The following is an 18,281-nucleotide window of genomic DNA, read 5'->3' as shown; positions in this document are numbered from 1 at the left end:
GCCTATTTGCTGGCTAGCTTACATTTCTTTATATCATATTTTTAGTAAGGAGTTAACTACATGCTTGATTGGTTGTTGAAGTTGGGCGATCATCTCAGCTGGGGAGTCAGCATTGGTAACAAGGGAGACAAGTCTAGATTGGTTGAGGGAGCCAAGCAGGTCCTCAAGAGAGAGACGCCAAGCGTGGGGGACCAAGTCAGCCCGGGGTAGATGCACTCGGTTGATGGCATTTCCTCTCACCACACAGGGCCTCCTGGTTTCGTGATAAAATAAGATGGATTGGGAGATGGTAAGCTAGCAAGAAGGGTCTCCGATTTGAAAAGAATGCACCTTGGATTTGCAAGTATGGAGAGATCAGACCCAGTAGTCAAGCACTACGGCCTATAGAGGAAACAAAAAGTACAGTCCAGAAAGGGAATGTTGGTACGTGACCAATGGTTGCTACAATTTATTTGTAGTTGATTGCCAGTTCTGTTAGTTTCTTGCCAGCTAAATTTATGCAAGAGTCCTTTGACTTGTGAGCAGACGAAGTGGGAGGGAGGTGGAGTAGGCATCCGTCCAGGCCCCTAGGTAATGCTAGAAGAGTTAGTAGGTCAGTGCCCACTCTGGTGTTGAAATCTCTGAACAGTAGGATTTCGCTTGAGAGATAGTCAGATTCAAGACCTTCAAGGAAAATGGATATTTTATCCCATATGTTGTCTAGGGGATTCTTTAGCAAACCAGGAGGGATGTAGACATTGACTTAAAAATCAGTGGGAGTTGGTCTCCCAGTGGGTTCCCATGGCCCCTGGGCTACTTGGGGGAGAGACCGGAGTGCACTGGCACTAAGTGCGGTAGATACCAGTGTGCAGAGGCCACTGGAAGGGCAACCAGCCCTACATATTTTGGATGCTGGTAGGCAGTAGGATTCATAACCCTTCATGTGGATGGCTTGAATAGACCAGGTTTCCTGTAGAAGGATTATACCAGCTTTCGTAAGAAAGTCATTGAAATATGTGTTTGGAGATTTATTTCCCCATCCTGTGATGTTCCATGATAGGATGGAGAGTTTTGTTGAAGCCTGACTGTAGTCGACCCACGCGGTCAGCGTAAGAACGAGACGAGACGCGGAGATAACATCTGGTGGAGATCGCCAGCAGCGGGAGACTGGAGGTCCGTGTTCCTAGCGAGTCTCCCGTCTGCCGGTTCCACAGCACTGGCCCCAGCTATTGTTATCCTATTGGTAGAGTGTAGGAGGGAGGGACCGGGGGGAGTTCAGCGGGAGAGCGGGAGGTCAGAGATCATCATGTGATACATGATCTCATCTGGCTACGTGCGGAGAGGAGCGTGGCGTCTAGGCCTAATCCTCTGCCTGGGGGGCAAGAGATCATTGTCCCTGCGCCCGGTCAGTGGAGCCAGACAGTTCATGACCCGTGACTCATGTGGGGGGGGATGAGGGGAGTGCGTGCGGTCACGACCAGCAAGACACGTGGAGTCCATTAAAGCGTCCCAACGTTCTACGTTGCTGGTCAGCAGTGCTGATACTACATCCTATCCTTTTTTACATTTTTGAAGGGGGGGGGGGGGGCGTTTGAGGGCGTACCTGGGGTGTGACCCAGGCAGCAGGTAGACTTCAGCCCAGGAGGGGCTGAGGGAGCTTCTTACCGTTACAGGCAATATTAGACCATTGAGCGAAACAAGATCGATAATGAGGCATCGCGAACAAACCAGTACAGAGCTGTACAATAGCACTCCAACCATCCTCGGCCAGCTCAGAGGGCTGACCACCAATGGGAGCAAAACATCATACTTCAGATTAGATACAACTGACTCCACTTTCCATGTGAATCCAGCTAGGAATTATCAGAAGATTAAAACAACACATATTATGCTTACATTCTCACAACCTTGGTGGGTGCTAACAACCAGCAGTAACCAATAGCTGACACACGGTGTCTAGAGGTGCAGCCCAGGGTTCTGCTGGGAGCCAGGGCGTCCAGGGCTGGTGGAGGTGGAGTTGATGGACCCATGAGGCACAGGCCAGCCCGGCCAATGATCTTAGTGTCTGAGAGCAGGTCGGGGACTCCCACAAAGGGGAAGTTCACGGGGGAAACACACTCCCATGGCTAGAGCCATGTCGCTCCGGCAAAGGGGTCGAGAGAGGAAGGCAGACGGTGGCTGCTTGAGCTTCAGGGTGAAGCCACAGAAGAACCTTGGAAACGATGGTGGTAGCAGAGAGTTCAGCAGACACAGAAGTGGAAATGCAACAGCAATAAAATAACATAGCCTTGCCCTACAAAATTAAGGCATGCAATAACTGGCAATGGTTGGTTTCACAGTAAGCAATGACTGTAAGCTGAAGCATTACTTAAGGCTGGATGATGTACGGAGAGGCAACCCGTGGACATAAATTGTCAGTCATGGCTCTTGCTGTTTGACTACCAAAGCTACGGAAGCGATGGCGTTAGAGTCCATGGATTTCTCAAAAGGTAGGAGAGCTACTGATAGTCTTTAGCATTGCAGGTTCAGTGAATTCTCACAGAGCAAGGTTGTAGGAAGGCGTGTTCCAACAATATTCAGCTGAGAACAGCGGAGTTCGAGTTTAATCCCATCAGTGTCCCCTAGCTGCAACAGAAACACCAGCCAAGTGAGAGGGAGAGAGAGAATAGCGATTGTAAGATGAGGAGCAGCAACAACGACATCAACCTCTGAGCCACAGCTGGCCCAGGCTGCCGTTCCCCCCAGGGGCTGGCCCCAGACGGGGGCTGTGATCCTTGTGGAAGAGATAGGTGTGCTGGCTCCCGGAGAGTCCCTCCCATCTCACGTGGGCTGGGGGGCAATCCAGACCCCTCGACAGAAGCGGGCCGAGGTGGGATCCTCAGGGAGGCCCAGCTCCATCTCAAGGATGGGAGGCTGGCCTGGCATGGCGAGCTGGACTCCTGTATAGAAGAGACAATGACTTTTCCCAGAGGGGGTTTTAATTGCTGGCTGAGTTAGTCGTTCTTATAGATGACAATGGAAAGCCGAGGCCCTGGGTGGAAGTGAGGCAATTTTGATAGAATAGAGAGTACTTTGGATATGGTCTATGGATGAGACCAGTTAGGTCAATGGGGGGGAACTACTCCCCTTTCTTTAGTTGTTTTGGCCAAGCTTTACGTTAGAAATGAGTTGGCCCATTCCGACGCCGCGTCCTTACAACATTCAAAGTTAAGGGCTAAGACTGAGGGTACTTGAGGCTTAGGAGAAGGGAGAGGTCATATCAGGAATTAGGATGTTTGTTTTGTAAAATAATCCCAATCACCGTCTAAGGTGTAGGTTTTTTACAAAGTAGCAAAGCAATTCACAATTATAGTCATGTCGTGAAAATAGCGTCTATAGGAAGATGTAGAGATGCAAAGAAACCAGTTCCTGGGCTTGAGGTTTGATCACAGGGAACAGAATTGGGGAGAGGGTTTAAAAAAACCCTTTGTAAGTCCTAGATCTATAGGTGAGGTCGTCAGCCCATTAGAAAGGAGGGTGTGCAGAAGGAAGGCAGAAGGGGGGTTTTGGGAGTGCGGATCTTGGTTCGGGCACAGGAGATGCCAGTGAGCCTCCCATGAGCATTAGGAAGCGCCAGTCATGGAACTTTCACAGGGGTCGCCATGGTCCCTCCTCCAAATCAGGAGTTGTAGGCCCCCCATGAACCTGACTTCCTGATTCCTCAGGAAATGTCCTGGCTTGCCATGAGATTGAAACACTCGTCTCAGGAGCTGCCTCATGGCAGCAGTGAGGAGGAAGCCCGGCGACCTAGAAGGCTGGCTTGATGGGCGAAGACCCGATATCCCTGGCAAGCTTTGGGCATGTCGACCAGCTTCCGGGGAGTTCCTTCCCCAGAGCCTGATAGCTGCTGACACTCAATGAGCCCGTTCTCCTTAGCAAAGGCGCTTAAGGAGTTAAGCCTAGAGCCTCCCTCGTTGTCAACCTGCCTCTGAGGCCTCCTGGAGCCTGTTCCTAGGCTTCGGCATGGGGCTCTTAGGGGTTTTGCGGATAGTGGAGAAACTCTAGGTTGGCTAGCGGCATTAGGGACCTTAACCAAATGCCTTATAGAAGCACTCAGAAGGCGACCATAAGAAGGTGGCCTCAGAGCAGGACAATCTGATAGATTTGGGGTTGGTGAAAGCATGAAGCCCGTAAAGCCCTGCTTGTGGCCGGTGTAGAAGCGCCCTTGAGTGGCCTGCTCTGTTGAAGCACTGCTGGCGGAACTCCTTTCCCAGACCACAAGTTGTGCAGGGCTCAGGAGCATCTGAAGGTGGTCTTCCAGTCGTCTGGAACCATTAGGTGGTTCCTTACAGTAGCCTCCAGCATACCTCTCCGTGGGGCTAGAGTGACTCCCTCGTCCCGCATTGCTACCCGGAGCTCAGTGAGAGATGTTATATAGCTTAAAGGGGAATTTTCGACAACCCGCTTGAATGACGCCACCTTCCCTCCAGTATCTGGCAGAGTGGACGGGGCACAATGCTAAGAATCTGAGCATAGATGTACCGTCAGGAACACTCTTCTGCAGGTCGTGCAGAAGAGTTTGTTTACAGGCTCAGCGCCATTAAAATGAAAGCTGTGAGGAGTGCAGTGGCTTGGGAATGAAGAGCAGGGGAGGCTGGGCTGTGAGGAGAGTTTGGAGTAGGTGAAGAGGCCGAGGGGCAGGAAGGGAGGGACAGGCGTCAATTTAGTGGATAGAGAAATTCCGGGGTTGAGAATTGAGGTGAAAGATCAAAGGAGGCTGACCTACAGCAAGGGGAGCCATAGGTCTACCAGGCTGATGCGACAAAACATTGTCTCCACGTCCAGTAGCAGCGACATGCACTTGAGGGCTCTAATGAAGGGAAGTGCGCCCGATGTTTTGATCCACTTAAGATTCATGCCCCCTCTGGGTACCATGGACACTGAGCTTCAATCTCCCTCAGCCAATTTGCGCAGCTCCCTTCTCTTCTGGGGACCCTACTCGCATTGCATTCGCGCTTTCAGTTCGTCAAGCGTGCTTGTCCTGTAAGCCACCTTTTTACAAGCTCCTTACTCACCCGGTGTTCCGTGGTTGAGAGTGTCCCTAGGGCGTGTCTCTGAATCGCGCCGATCAGAGAGGGACAGAAGTGATACCGAAGCGGTGGTCCCTCGTCATGATCCAGCGGACTTCGGTATCAGCGGCCCTTTCCCAGGCGGTGACGGGGTGGAGGTTGAGGATTCCGGGTTTTGGCACCAGCTTGCGGTCGATACGCGGTCAGCGTAAAGAGCGAAGACGAGGCGCGGAGGAGATAGCATCTGGTGGAGATCACCAGCGAGCCAGAGGGTCCGTGTTCATGAGTCTCCGTCTGCCGGTTCCTGGCACTGCTGGTATTATCCCTGTTGAAGTGTGGGAGGAGGGACGGGGGGGAGTTCGGAGAAGCGGAGTCGGAGATCATCATGGATGCATGATCTCATCTGGCCTACGTCTTGAGGGCGTAAAGCGTCTAGGCCTAATAATCTCACCTGGGGCAAGATCCCATTTGTCCCTAAGCCAGTGATTAGTCAAGTGAAGTTCATGACCCATTGACTCATGGGGATGAGGGAGTGAAGTGCTTGGTCGCGACCAACCAAGGCCATTAGGTCATTGGCGTCTGGCGTTCTAACCACGGTGCTGCTGGGTCAGCAGTGCATTACTACACCTGACGTCACTGGGTATGGTCCATGGTTGAAATTTCAAGGGAGCCGTGTAGAACACATCCATTTCCCTGCGCCCTGGACTGGATAGGCGATGTAGTATGTATTTCCAGAGCTGTAGAGGGTCAGTCAGTTGAAGTATCTTCGGAAGTGCTTGGCTGGGGTGGGTCATCCAAGGAGCTGCTGGGAAAATGTATTTCAATCGGAACTTGGGTAGAGGTGCCGAAGGGTCCATTAGTGCTTGTGGGGCAATCTGACACCTGTGAGGACATAACATCCGTTGCTGTGGGCATAGTAAAGTGCAAATCTGTTGTTTGAAATTTTGTCAGTCTCAGTTCTTCAAGTTCCTTGAACCATGATTTCCCAGGGGTTTTAGAAAGGTTTTGGAGGGGTTTTGGAAAGGTTGTCACTGCTAAGAAAGTTTGCAGACCTAAGGTCTAATTCGAAGTCCCAGTGAGTGGATGGAGTTTGATGGGGATCATTTTCTAATGAGAGAGAAGGAACGATGTGGGTGGACGGGGCGGGGTAAGTGGATGTTGGAGGACACAGGGGTTCAGAGCAGTCCGCTGGTGATAGATCTGGCAAAGGCTCTGAGGTTGTGGAGTTGTGGTCTATGATCTTGGCGGTAGATGATCCAGGGTCCACCAGGGTAGGGTAGACTGGATAAAGGTTGCACAGAGGCTGGCAGTCGGCTGCATGCATGTTGTTTGTGGTCTCTTCTGCTAGCATTTCAATGTTCCTCCATTTGTCAGTCAAACTCTCAATCGTTGGCGATAGAGAGGGACAGGCCTTGGTGGGCGCAGGGAGCTCTGGGAGCACTGTTTCCTTCCCCATCTCTTTTTTATCATATTTGTAGACCACCAACTTGTTCACTGTAAAGTCCTTAAAAACCCTCCCAATAAAAACATTGAAACGACTCGCAAGATATTGTCTCTTCTTAAATAGGAGTGCAGAGCAGACAGGAGTATCAAAGTTTAAAATCATGGTTCAAAGAACTTGAAGAACTGAGACTTAATTGAATCCTCCCAGGCTTGCAATTCAGCAGCTTGCTTAGTGAGGTGCAAATGCCGTGAGATGAGGCCCAGTTACCAACGTGTGTGTGGATGTCCCTTATCATTAGAGCCACCTGATGTTTCTGAATAGACAAGGTGGAAGAAAAGGAGTCTGGGTTCAGAAATAGCAATGTCTTAGGTTGATCAGACATAAGATTGCAATTTTGGGGAGCAGTCTTATTGGTGAGGTTGGGAGGTTTGTTGGAAAAAGGTGAAACTTCAAGCTTAGCATTAATTGAAGCAAAGTTCATTAGTAGTAATTTGAATGTTTTAGAAATTAAAAGAGCCTGTCTTGCCAGAAGTTCAAACATAAAAACATCTGGCTTCTCACATGGCTTGGCAGCCGTTGGATCTACTGAGACAGCATCTCCCCTTGGCTTCGTTGCAATTAAAGGCACCTCCTCCGCTTCAGCAGGAGACATAACAGAGTCACTGAGCACCATAAATTTGTTAGAAAGCTTAAGATTAGAAGGAGGTTGAAAGCTGGCAAAAACATCAAGTTTGGTCTGCTTATAGGCTTTCTGGCTGGTCGTTGGGAGGGCATCGGGGTCAGAGCGTGTGCGCTTCCTTGCACCTTTGGTCTTCATTGTAGAGATAAACAGTGGAGGCTCGATGTGGAGATTCGGACTGTCCGAATCTGGATTATGGCCGAATCTGCATTGATTTGGATGGATTTGGACGAGCAGGATCCGAATCTGAGCAGTCCGAATCCCATCTGATCCGAATCCATGGGATTCGGATCACCAGCCAAATTGTGTTTGAATTTTTTGGGTGTTTTTCAACATTTTGGCCTGCAGGGAGAGCATTTCTAAACGTATCGGCATCAAAATTTCAGGATATCATCAGGAGACGGTCTTGATGATAACTCCCAAGTTTGGTACAGTTTGGTTCAGGGGGCCAAAGTTATGGACCCCAAAAGGGGTGCTCTTATCCCCCATTCTTTCCAATGGGAGCTAAGGAGATGGGGGCTATCCTTTTGAGAGTCCATAACTTTCGCCCCCATGAATCAAACTGCATAAGCGATGGGGGGTATCAATGGGACAGTCTCCCTGGTGGTACTCTGAAAATTTTGGTATCGAGTCATCTAAAAATACACCTACAGAGCACCCCCAGAAAGTACCCTTGGGTCTTGGTTCTGCAGTGACTTAGATGCATTGCTGTCAATGGGGAATTTCTGATGAGGGGGGGGCTATGGAGTGCTGCACATTTCTTATGGTAGAAGTACAAAACTTTGCTTCAAGGGGCGAGTGGGAGTTGATTTCTGTACCCTTTTTTATTTATTTTTTTGTTTATTTTATTTTTTTTAGTTGTTACCGCCCATCCACAGGGCTCTGGGTCCCATAGAATTGAACCCCCTGAAGCAAAGTTCCCCAAACCTGGATGGTGTCATCCAGAGACTCTCCTGAAGATACCCTGAAAGTTTTGTGACCGTACCTTCAGAAATGTGCACCTCCACAGCCCTCTACCAGGGAAATTTATTGACTACCCAATGTACGTAAGAGTCACTGCAGAACAAAGAATCTTGGGCAAATTTCTGGAGGGTGCCTGCAGGTGCATTTTTTTTCACTTGGTCACCCACAAAAATCACTACCACATCATGGCACAAGTCCTTTAGACACATGTCTGCACAAAGCAATCCCACACATCCCACGCTTCATGGCCAACAGATTGCCACGAACTTATGGTCAAAAAGAGATGGATCCTCCGCTTGGGATCCCTAAAAATCCTAACTTTGGCCCCCCTCAACCAACACACAACACACACAAAAATTTTAAAGCTAGTGACACCAAAATTTCAGGGCACCTCCAGGAGACTCTCCTGATGATACTCCCCAAGTTTGGTGATGTTTGGTTGAGGGGGGCCCAAGTTATGGACTCCCATCTGCTTAGCTCCTATTGGAAACCATGGGGGATGGGGCACCCACTTTGCGGGTCCATAACTTTGCCCCCCCAACCAAACTTCACCAAACTTGGGGAGTATAATCAGGAGAGTCTCCTTAAGATACCCTGAAATGTTGGTGCCAATACCTCTAAAAATGCGCCCCCTGCAAGCCAAAACGCAAAACCCCCCCAAAAATAAAAACGCATCTGAGAATCTTGGATGCTGCTGTAATTTCGGGTGGATCCGAGCCTGGCAGGCTCGGATCTCGGGAGATCCGACCCCACACACCTGAACTGGGCCTGAACCTGAACTGGGGCAAAATTTTTCTCCAATCTTCCAACCCTAGCCACAACAATGAACTATGGCTCAAAAAAGTGGAGTGTGAGAGGCAAAATTAAGATTAAAAGCTGGTTCAGCGAAGAGAGTTCAGCAGCTGCTAACTCATCGCCATCTTAACCAGAAGCCAAGCAAAAGTCAGTTCCAAAGGTCCTGGCTTTTACAGTAATATTTATTCCCTACTGATTCCTCCAACTCCCCCCTCCCTCCAGCACAGAGATTGTGGGAACAATGAGGTGTGAAATACTTCGTTTTGGAAAGCAATACTCCAAGGCCACAGTGATCGTCTCCTGGCAGGCTGTGCCTGCAGCCTCCAGACCTCCCTTCTCCAGAGGGAGTCACACAGGGGTGCTCTAGTTATCTACATTACTAAGCGCATTGATACAGAACAAAAGATCCATTAACATAAGACAGGTGTGATTACGTAGAAGGTCAGCATTCGCACTCTTGCCCCAGCAAGAATATTTCCCCTAGTCCAGATGTGCCTCCTGGTCGGAGGTCAGGAGAAGGCAGGTGCCACTCCTGACATTCCACCCCAATTAGACCCCCGTGGTCTTTCAGGGTAGGTCCTGTGGAATGCTCGGACCAGTCTAGGGGCACGGACATGTTCACAGTCCACCCATTCATTGAATCCAGATGGGTAGTTGGCAGGGCCGGAGCAAGGGAGAACTGCGCCCGGGGCAGGCATGTGCCCTGCACCCCTGCCAAGCCCCCACCCCAGAACACCCCTGCACTGGCATGCACCTGGTGAGTCACGCACTCCCCCCCCCCGGCTCCCTTGGCACCACACCACTGGTAGTTGGTCCATGCTACTAAGTATTACAGGCGCCCCCGGTACAATTGGGAATCTAAGATGTTTCCACTTCTTGTTGCAGTTCATTGTTGATCCACTTGGGGGTTGGTGCAATGACCTTGGGATGCAATGATCAGTGGGAGAAGCTTTGTATTGCATCTGGTGCCTTTGTGCAGAGTTTTTTTGATCACTCTCCACGGGTCTTGCAAAGTTGCCACCCAGACCTGGAGATCTCCCAGCTCTGAGACCTGCTGGTCTAAGAGTGGGAAGGGCCTCTCCTCCTGTCCACATACACAGGGCTTTTCCTGGTGCTGCTGTGAACTGAATTGTTGTAGGCAAATTCTGCAAAAGGGAGCAACTCTACCCAACTGTCTTGGTGATAATTAATGAAGCATTTATATGCCATTAAAGGTTAAAATGAAATGAAATGATAATTAATGAAGCACCTGAGGTATTGCTACAGCACCCCATTTGTTCTCTCAGTCTGGCCGTCAGTAGCCACATGGTAGGTGGATGACAGTCCCTGCTCCACCCCCAATAGCTTTAGAAATTGCCTCCCGAACAGGGAGACAAATTTGCTGCCCCGGTCCAAAATTATTTTCTCTGGGATAGCATGGAGGTAATAGATGCGATTGACAAACATTTGGCCGATGGGATTCCTACACACGGGATGAAGTGTGCTTGTTTGGAAAAGAGGTCCACCACCACCAACATGACTATTTTTCCTTTGCTAGTGGGGAGGTTGGAGATGAAGTCCATAGAAATCATCCTCCAGGGTGCAACGGCAGTTGGAGGAGGCTGGGCAGCCGCCCTGGGGCCACTTTGGCCATGGGACGCACGGGGCACCTCTTTACACGGGCCTCTACGTCTTTACATAGGGTGTACCACCGGAAGTGCCACCAAACGAGGCGCCAGGTTTTGACGAACCCAAAGTGCCCTGCTGACTTGACATCGTGGCCCCTTGCCAGCACCTTTGCCTGTACCTCAGAAGGAATGTATATGGTTTGTCCCCATTCCACAAAATCCTCTCTCTCCTTTTTTAGTTCAGGATCAAGTGCACTGTATGTCCTAAACTCTTCCTCAAGGGATTTTTGGAGGGGGGTTGTGATTAATTGTTGGTTCAACTGTTTTGCTTTGCTCCAGGTCACCACCACCAAGCTTAGTAGGTGCGGACAGTGTGTATTGCCCCCCCCCCCATCAGGTTGGCGAGGCGAGAGAGGGCGTCTGCCAGGCAATTTTGCTTCTCTGGGAAGAAGTGTAGGGTGAAATTGAACCTAGCAAAGAAATGCCACCATGCCATAAGAGCCTTCTTTATGGCTCCCGTTTCTTTGTGCCCCCCCCCGTCCATTTCAATTCCGATCCCCCAGATTTTCTTGAAAGGTATGCACATGTGCGAAGTCTTACTACATCCAAGGTGTCCATGTAGACCCTGAATGGCTTGTTCGGGTCTGCGTGCTTCAGTATGGGTTTGCTGGTGAAGGCCTGTTTGAAGTGTTCAAAATCTTATCGGCACTGTTCATTCCATTCTAGCCTTGCCCTGTAAGGAACCAGTAAAGTCCAGGCCAAAAGTAACTTTTCAAGTTCTTTATTGAGCTGGCATTCCTAGAATTACGATCACAAGCAATCATAGGAACTGACCCCTAGCCGTTCAAGAGCAGCCTCTTTGCTTGGAGAAACCCCACCAGTTCCCTCCAAAGTTAGATAAACACCTTTAGTTCCCATCCAAAAACCTCCTTGAAACAGTTTCACACAGACAGGCAAAAGAAACAGGAGATACAGATAATAGAAGCATTCCCCATTCTGGGCGTCTCGCCAACCTTGTCAGAAGAGGTTCAAGGTTAAGCAGCAACTTTACATTTACATGCCCTGGGTTCCACCACCACCACCCCGGGCCGTCTCTTTTGTGCACAAGAGAATTGTTGGGGGGAGTGCTGTTTTGGCAAAGTTGCTTATGAAGTCCTGGTAAAAGTTTGCAACTGCCTCTGGGTGCATGGTGCTTGCATATCCACCACATTGCACACTTTGTTGGGGTCCATCTCGATCCCTTCTACCCCAAGGAGTCTATGAAGAAAGCAAGCCTGGGAGAGCCAATGCTTGTTTCAGTAAAGACCTGGGTCCTTTTCTCCTATAACTCCAACCAGCTGAGTTCTCAAAGATTTATTGTAAATGTTCAAAACAAAGAAATAAAACTTAAATGCAATGACTCAGCTGAATTCAGTCTTATTTGGAAGTCCTTTGTCCCCATTCCGGGAACCCAAGGTCCAGAGATCCTTCTCTGACCACGTCTCAAGATGGAATCCAAAATCCTTTGTTTTCCCCCTCTCAGGAAAACTCTGTTCAGGCCATGAGGTAACTTAGGCCTTTGAAGTTGCATCCTGGCACCTCTGCATAGGATCAAAAACCCAAGATGCTTTTCACAGTCATATGTGATTTCCCTTTGCTGTAACGATAGCATCATTCCATGACAGATGCCAATTTGCTTTGATGGAATTCACACTTGGAGAGTTCGACATTCAACTAATTCTCCCTCAACTGTTTAAGAACTTCCCACAACAGTTTCACATGTTCCTTTTCAGTCTCAGCATAAATCAGTATATCATCTAATACCACCACCCCTTTATACCACAGGTCATGCAATATTTCATTGATCGACTTCATAACCACTCCCGGAGCCCCACTGAATCCAAAGGCATCAGTAAATATTCGAACTGTCCATAACGGGTGTTGGAAGTTGTCAACCATTCTTGACCCTCCACAATCCTGACCTGTTAGTAAGCCTCCCTCAAGTCCAGTTTTGTGAACACTCCCCCCCCCCAGGCCAGGCTACTTTACAAGTCTTTGATGAGTGGCAAGGGGTATTCGTTACACATTGAGGTGGCATTCGGGCCCCTGTATGTGCAAAGCCTGAGGGACCCATCCTTTTTGGGGAACAGGACCAGGGCCGCTGAGAGGGTGGGAGGCTGGTTGGAAGAAACCTCGGGCTAGGTTTTTATCCAATAATTCCTTAAGTGCCTCCGCTTCCCAGGGGCTCATGGCGTACAGTCTCCCTTTCGGTAACTTCACCCCTGGGGTTAGCTCAATTTTGCAGTCCATCTTCCTATGGGGAGGCAGTTTATCACATTTCCCCTACATGAAAACCTTTTTAAAGTCCTGGTACTGAGGGGGAATGGCTCCTTCTGCTTCCTGTTTCCTGGGTGGGAGGAACTGCGGCCGTCTTGGTGGCTCCGTGAACTGGACCAGCCTCTCCTTCCACTGGATGTCCGGGTCATGCTTCATTAGCCAGGGCACACCCAGTTCTATGGGGTATTTGCCCACCCCCACAACTATGAACTCCAGTCTCTCCCAATGGGGCCTGCACTTCACCAGGATGGCCTCAGTTTTGTGGGCAGCAGGGGGGCCCCCATCACTCCCCTGTCCATCTGTTCAAACTGCATAGGATGGAACATGCACTTAAGTTTTAGCCACAACCCTTCAGCTACTGTGGGGTGCATCAAACATTTAGAGCACCCTGAGTCAATGAGGGCCCCTAATGTCATCTTAGTGCCCTTTTTTCAGTTGGTCAAGGGAAGAGGTGACGAGCCACCACTGGCCCGGTTGTTGGCCCCTTCTTGGTTTACCTGGCCATTGGCGCCTCTTAGGCCAGGTCGCTGTCATTTCCTGACAGCTCACTGCTTGCCTCGCTCCCCGACGTTTTGTCTGAGGACTCCTCTTTGTCCAACTCTTATCGCCTCCAGAGCCAGACCTGCCCCGGTCATCAAGCAGTGCCTGGGGCCCTTCTTTCTTTCCTCCTTTCTTTGGTGCTGCGGTTTCTCTTGGTGGAGTGGTAGGGGTCTTCCCCCCTTTCCCAGGGCAGTTGGGAATCAGGTGGTCTCCTTCTCCACAGTGCATGCACAGCCCCGGGCAGTGGCAGTGGGCATATGCTGTTTCTCCCGGGTCTCTTTGGTTGCAGGAAGGACTTCTTGCTCATGGTCCAGCTACCGGTGGCATGGGTAGCCGGGGTCCCTCTCTGGCGGGCACGCTGGACCTCTTTGAGCCACCCTGTTGACTTGTCAGAACTGAGCACATTAGAACAGGTAAAGCATTATATCCCCCAACATAGATACGTCAGGCCCACAGCCCCTCCCCCCATCTTCCCAGTGGCAGGAAAGTACATTCACACACACACATTCCTCAGACACTGAGAACTCAGGAGGAAGATATCCAGCTCCAACCCCCCTTACATTCCAGCTGTGGTAACTAGATAAGGGCAGACTGGTGCAAGGGGAGATGAAAGGTAAACATTCTCAAGGCTGCTAAAGCATTAAGTAGAAAGAAATATGGCAGGACCCAGGCTAACAAGTTAGAGGGTCATGACACCACTAGGGCCATCAAATCCAACTCCCTGTCATGCAGGAATGCACAATCAAAGCACTCCTGTCAGATGGCTGGACTAGATGAGTACAGATCCTCTGGGCCAGATGGTAGGCACCCAAGAATGCTCCAGAAACATTCTAGAGAGCCTGCAGTGCTTTTGCCCATCATCTTCCAGCCCTCTTGGTGGACAGGAGAGGTTCCCTGAGTCTGAAGGAGAGGAAATGTTATCCCAGCTTTCAAAAAAGGGAGATTTCCCAAGGAAGTACAAGCCAGTCAATCTGATATGTCTCAGGGAAAAAACTGGAGCAGATTTAAAGGGATCAATCTGCGAGCATCTGAAAAACAACTTGGTGTTCTGGGGAAATCAGCACATATTTGTCTCCAACAGAACCTGCCAGACCAACCTTGTTTCCTTCCTTGACTGAGTGACGAACTCACTGGATCATGGGAATGCCATCAATGTTGTTTACCTGGATTTCACTGAGGCTTTTGACAGGGTCCCCCATGATGTTATGATGTGTAAACTAGAGAAGTTTAGTTGAGTAGTGTTAGGTCTTGGACCGATCAAGTTCTGCTTGATCTGGCTTCTACATTCATTTTTATCCTGGGCATCTTAGTTGATAGTTCCATGGGAATGTCAACTCAATGCATGGCAGATGTGAAAAAGGCAAACTCTATGCTGGGAATCATTAGGAAAGGAATTGAGAATAAAACTGCAAAGATTGTCATGCCCTTATATAAAGCAGTGTTGCACTGTGTGACTTAGAGTCCACTGTGTCCAGTCTCTGAGTAATGCCACATCTCAAAAAAAAGGATACTTGAAGAGAGATAGAAAAAAAAAAAAGTGCAGGAGAAGGGGTACTTGAGAATGAAATTGAGGGGACTGGAGCACCTTCCTTTATGAGAGGAGAGGCTGCAGCGTTTGGGACTCTTTAGTTTGAAGAGGAGGCGTCCCTGAGGGGATGGATATAGGTTGAAGTCCTATAAAATTATGCATGGGGTAGAAAATGCTGACAGAGAGAAAGTTTTTCCTCGCTTCCTCACAATACTAGAACCAGGGGCATCCATTGAAAATGCTGGGGGGAAGAATTAGGACAAATAAAAGGAAACACTTCTTCACGCAACGTGTGATTGGTGTTTGGAATATGCTGCCACAGGAGGTGGCATGTTCTAACCTGGAGGATGAAAGCTTCCTCTTTAAAAGGGGCTTAGGATAGACTGATGGAGGAGAAGCCGATCCATGGCTACCTGGGTCTCTTGATCCTCCCCTTGATCCTTAGGATTGCAAACCGCCTTAGCAGACCAGGTGCTCAGGAGCAGCAGCAGCAGAAGGCCATTGCTTTCACATCCTACATGTGAGCTCCCAAAGGCACCTGGTGGGCCACTGCGAGTAGAAGAGCTGGACTAGATGGACTCTGGTCTGATCCAGCTGGCTTGTTCTTATGTTCTTATCCTGCCGAGGCAAAGATAGATGGCTTCCTGCCAAGTTCCATTCCTTCTCCTGCCCCCTCCCAGAGCCTCAGGCTGGGTCAGCCTATCTACATTTGTAAGCATATAGAAATAGATCAAGCAGATTAACATAGCATAGAGTTGGTTACATTGTAAAGCACAGATCGATCCCCATGCAGCGGAACCAGCACTCCCTCACCCAGGAGCTGATCCTGTCACCATGTGCGCCCGGCTGGTTGGTGCCAGGAAGGCGGGTGCCATTCCTGACAGGTAGTTAGGGAACAGTTTGGAGAACCACATGCAAAGAATAATTGTCAATGGCACTTTATCTGAATGGAGGGAGGCGTCCACTGGTGTGCCACAGGGCTTGGCTCTGGGCCCAATAGTTTTCAACAGTTTAATAAATGGATGAGAGGACTGGAGGGACGACTCATAAAATTTGAAGACTTGGCCTAATTGGGAAGGGCAGCAAACACACAAGAAGATGTACACAAAATATAACAAGATCCCATTCCCCCCATCATCACTGATGGGCCTTTTATTATTGGGGCTCAAGATGTCACCTTAGTGTTTTACCAATGCCTCAACTAACAATACCTCAGCTAAAAACAACAATAAAAGCAGCATGAAATGCTGGGGGAGGAAATGGTGGTGGAAAGAGAAATGGTGCCAGACGAGGGCAGGAGCTGTGGAAGCCCACTCCTTCCCTTCTCCGCTCTCCTGAGTGTGTTTCGGATATGATCTTCCGGAGGGATTAATCAAAGCAGGGTAGGAAAATCTAGAATATAGTCCAACAATGGTCTGCAGAAGTGAACATTAAGTGGGTTGGGAGGGAGGCTGAGCAAGAACTTTCCTTTGGAAGCAACCCCCGTCTGTCTTCCTTTGTTTCCTGGGACAATTAATGCTCAGCCCTTAGACGGAGGCCTTTGGGGCCTTGATGAATTGCTTTGAGTGGCTGAATCCATGGAGAGGGGAACTGAAACTTATAATTAAAGAGGCATAAATAGCAGTCCCTGGGGAGGCCCGTGTCTGCTGACAGCACTTCTACTACCTACAAATATCTGGCCTTCTAGGGAAAACCTCTGAAGGCACGTTGAGTTTTGGAACTGCTGCAGTCTCTTCTCTTGCAGCACAAAGAAAAACCCTCTTGGGCCAGGCTAGGAGGAGGCCAGCTGGGACCTCCGGAGGAAGAGACGCTGCACAGCATCCCCTTTGGAAGCTGTGCTAGGCTGTGACACGCCCTTTGTACCTGCTCAGAGGCACACTCGTTTCTTCTGTCTCGGCGGAGCCCTGGCAGGAGACCGGGGAGAGAAACCGGTTCACCCAAAGGCCAAGCTCACCCTGCGGGGTTTCTCCTCATCTCTTTCGTTTGACGCCTCTCGGCTTCGCCCCGAGCTGGGGGGCGCCGCGCAGGGCAGGCAGCCGCGGGGGCTCCTTCGTCCGGCGGGCCCGGGGTCGGGGTGGGCAGGCTCTCTGAGCGGGAGTTCCGCGGCTGCGTGGGTGCTTCCCGGGCCGAGGCGGGCGGGGAGGCGGCGCTCTGCACGTGCTCGGGGGCCTGGCGGGGCCTTTTGCGTCGGCGGGCAGAAAGCCGCCTGGGCTGCAGTCCCCTTTAAGGGCCGCCCGGGCGAAGCGCTGCCGCATCCTGGGCGCCGGCGAAGAGGAGGAGCAGGAGGGGCGGCGGCGAAGGGGCCGGGGGGAGTCCCGCGCCGCCGCCGCAGCAGCAGCAGCAGCAGCATCAGCAGCCGCCCTCGGTCTCGCCCTGGCCCGGCCGGGCCCGGCGGCGGCAGCAGCAGCAGCGCAGGATGAGGCGGCGGCGGCGGCTGGTGCAGCTGGTGCTCTTCTGCCCGCTCTCCGGGGCCCTGCAGGTGCGTCGCCGCCGCCGACGGAGCGGGGCTGGTTCGGCGGGGCGCCCGGCGCGACTGCCTTCCCGAGGCCGGGCTGGGCGGGGGGCTGAGCCAGCGGCGGTGCCGGTTGGGGCGGGGGTCCCCCTGCCTGCGGAACCTTCGCAGGGCCCGGCGCGCCTGCCTGGCAGCCCCCGCGGAACGCCTCTCGGCAGGCAGGTCCGGGAGTGGGAGGGGGAAGGGGTCCGGGGGGGGGGCGAAGCGAGCAGAGGCGAGGCGCCCGGCGGCCCCTCCCCCTCCTTGGGCCGGCGGCGCTGCTGCTGGGGATGCTCTCCCGGTGAAGTCGCCCGGGCCGCGGCGCTCCGGGGGGCTTCTTTCAGCCCCCACCGCCGCACGGGCGGGAAGCCGCTGGGGCCGCTGGCCGGGCGCGTGGGGGCCGGGGGAGATGCAGCAGCAGCCGGGGCTCCGGGGGCCTGCCTTCCCATCCACCCGCCCCCCCCCCCTTGGCGCTGGCCAGGAGGGCCCGGACGAGGCTGCCTTGAAGGGGGGAGGCGCTGCTTGACCGGGAGCCCCTGCAGGACGCCCAGGCCTGCCCCGTCCAGGCTGCGGGACCCCCAGGAGCGGCTGGTCCAGTTCGTCTCTGGACCTCAGAACCCAGCGCCCCGCAGCCAAGGCCGGCCCCTGGGGGGCTCGGTCCTGGCCAGACCCGTGCCCAGCCTGCCTGAGGGCCTGGGAAGCCACGGCTGCCCCCTCCAGCCTTCTCTGGGCAAGGCCCCGCCGGAACGGGGGGGGGGGCGCGCATGGGGGCTGCCGTTGCTGCTGCATCCCCGAAGCCGCTGATGTGTCCGTGCAGCGCGTGGCCGGCGCCCGGGTTCGCTTTGCGCGCGGGGCCTTCGGGGGAGCGGGGGCTGCAAAAGAGGAGCCCCT

At 51.8% G+C, this 18,281-nt stretch overlaps 1 protein-coding gene across 1 annotated transcript in view; it reads left to right on the top strand.

Annotated features, from left to right (window-relative positions):
* Positions 1-17,246: 17,246 nt before the first annotated feature.
* Positions 17,247-18,281, top strand: part of DIPK1B (divergent protein kinase domain 1B) — a 9,058-nt gene continuing 8,023 nt past the window's right edge. Inside the window, exon 1 of the mRNA XM_048512610.1 lies at positions 17,247-17,378. Within this exon, the coding sequence (XP_048368567.1) occupies positions 17,316-17,378 (63 nt within the window). The 5' untranslated portion in view covers positions 17,247-17,315. The remainder of the gene's footprint in view (positions 17,379-18,281) is intronic.

Source organism: Sphaerodactylus townsendi, linkage group LG12 (assembly GCF_021028975.2).
Source record: "Sphaerodactylus townsendi isolate TG3544 linkage group LG12, MPM_Stown_v2.3, whole genome shotgun sequence".
Taxonomy (NCBI): domain Eukaryota; kingdom Metazoa; phylum Chordata; class Lepidosauria; order Squamata; family Sphaerodactylidae; genus Sphaerodactylus; species Sphaerodactylus townsendi.
The sequence above is the reverse complement of the archived record's forward strand: the minus strand, read 5'-3'. Positions and strand labels throughout refer to the sequence as shown.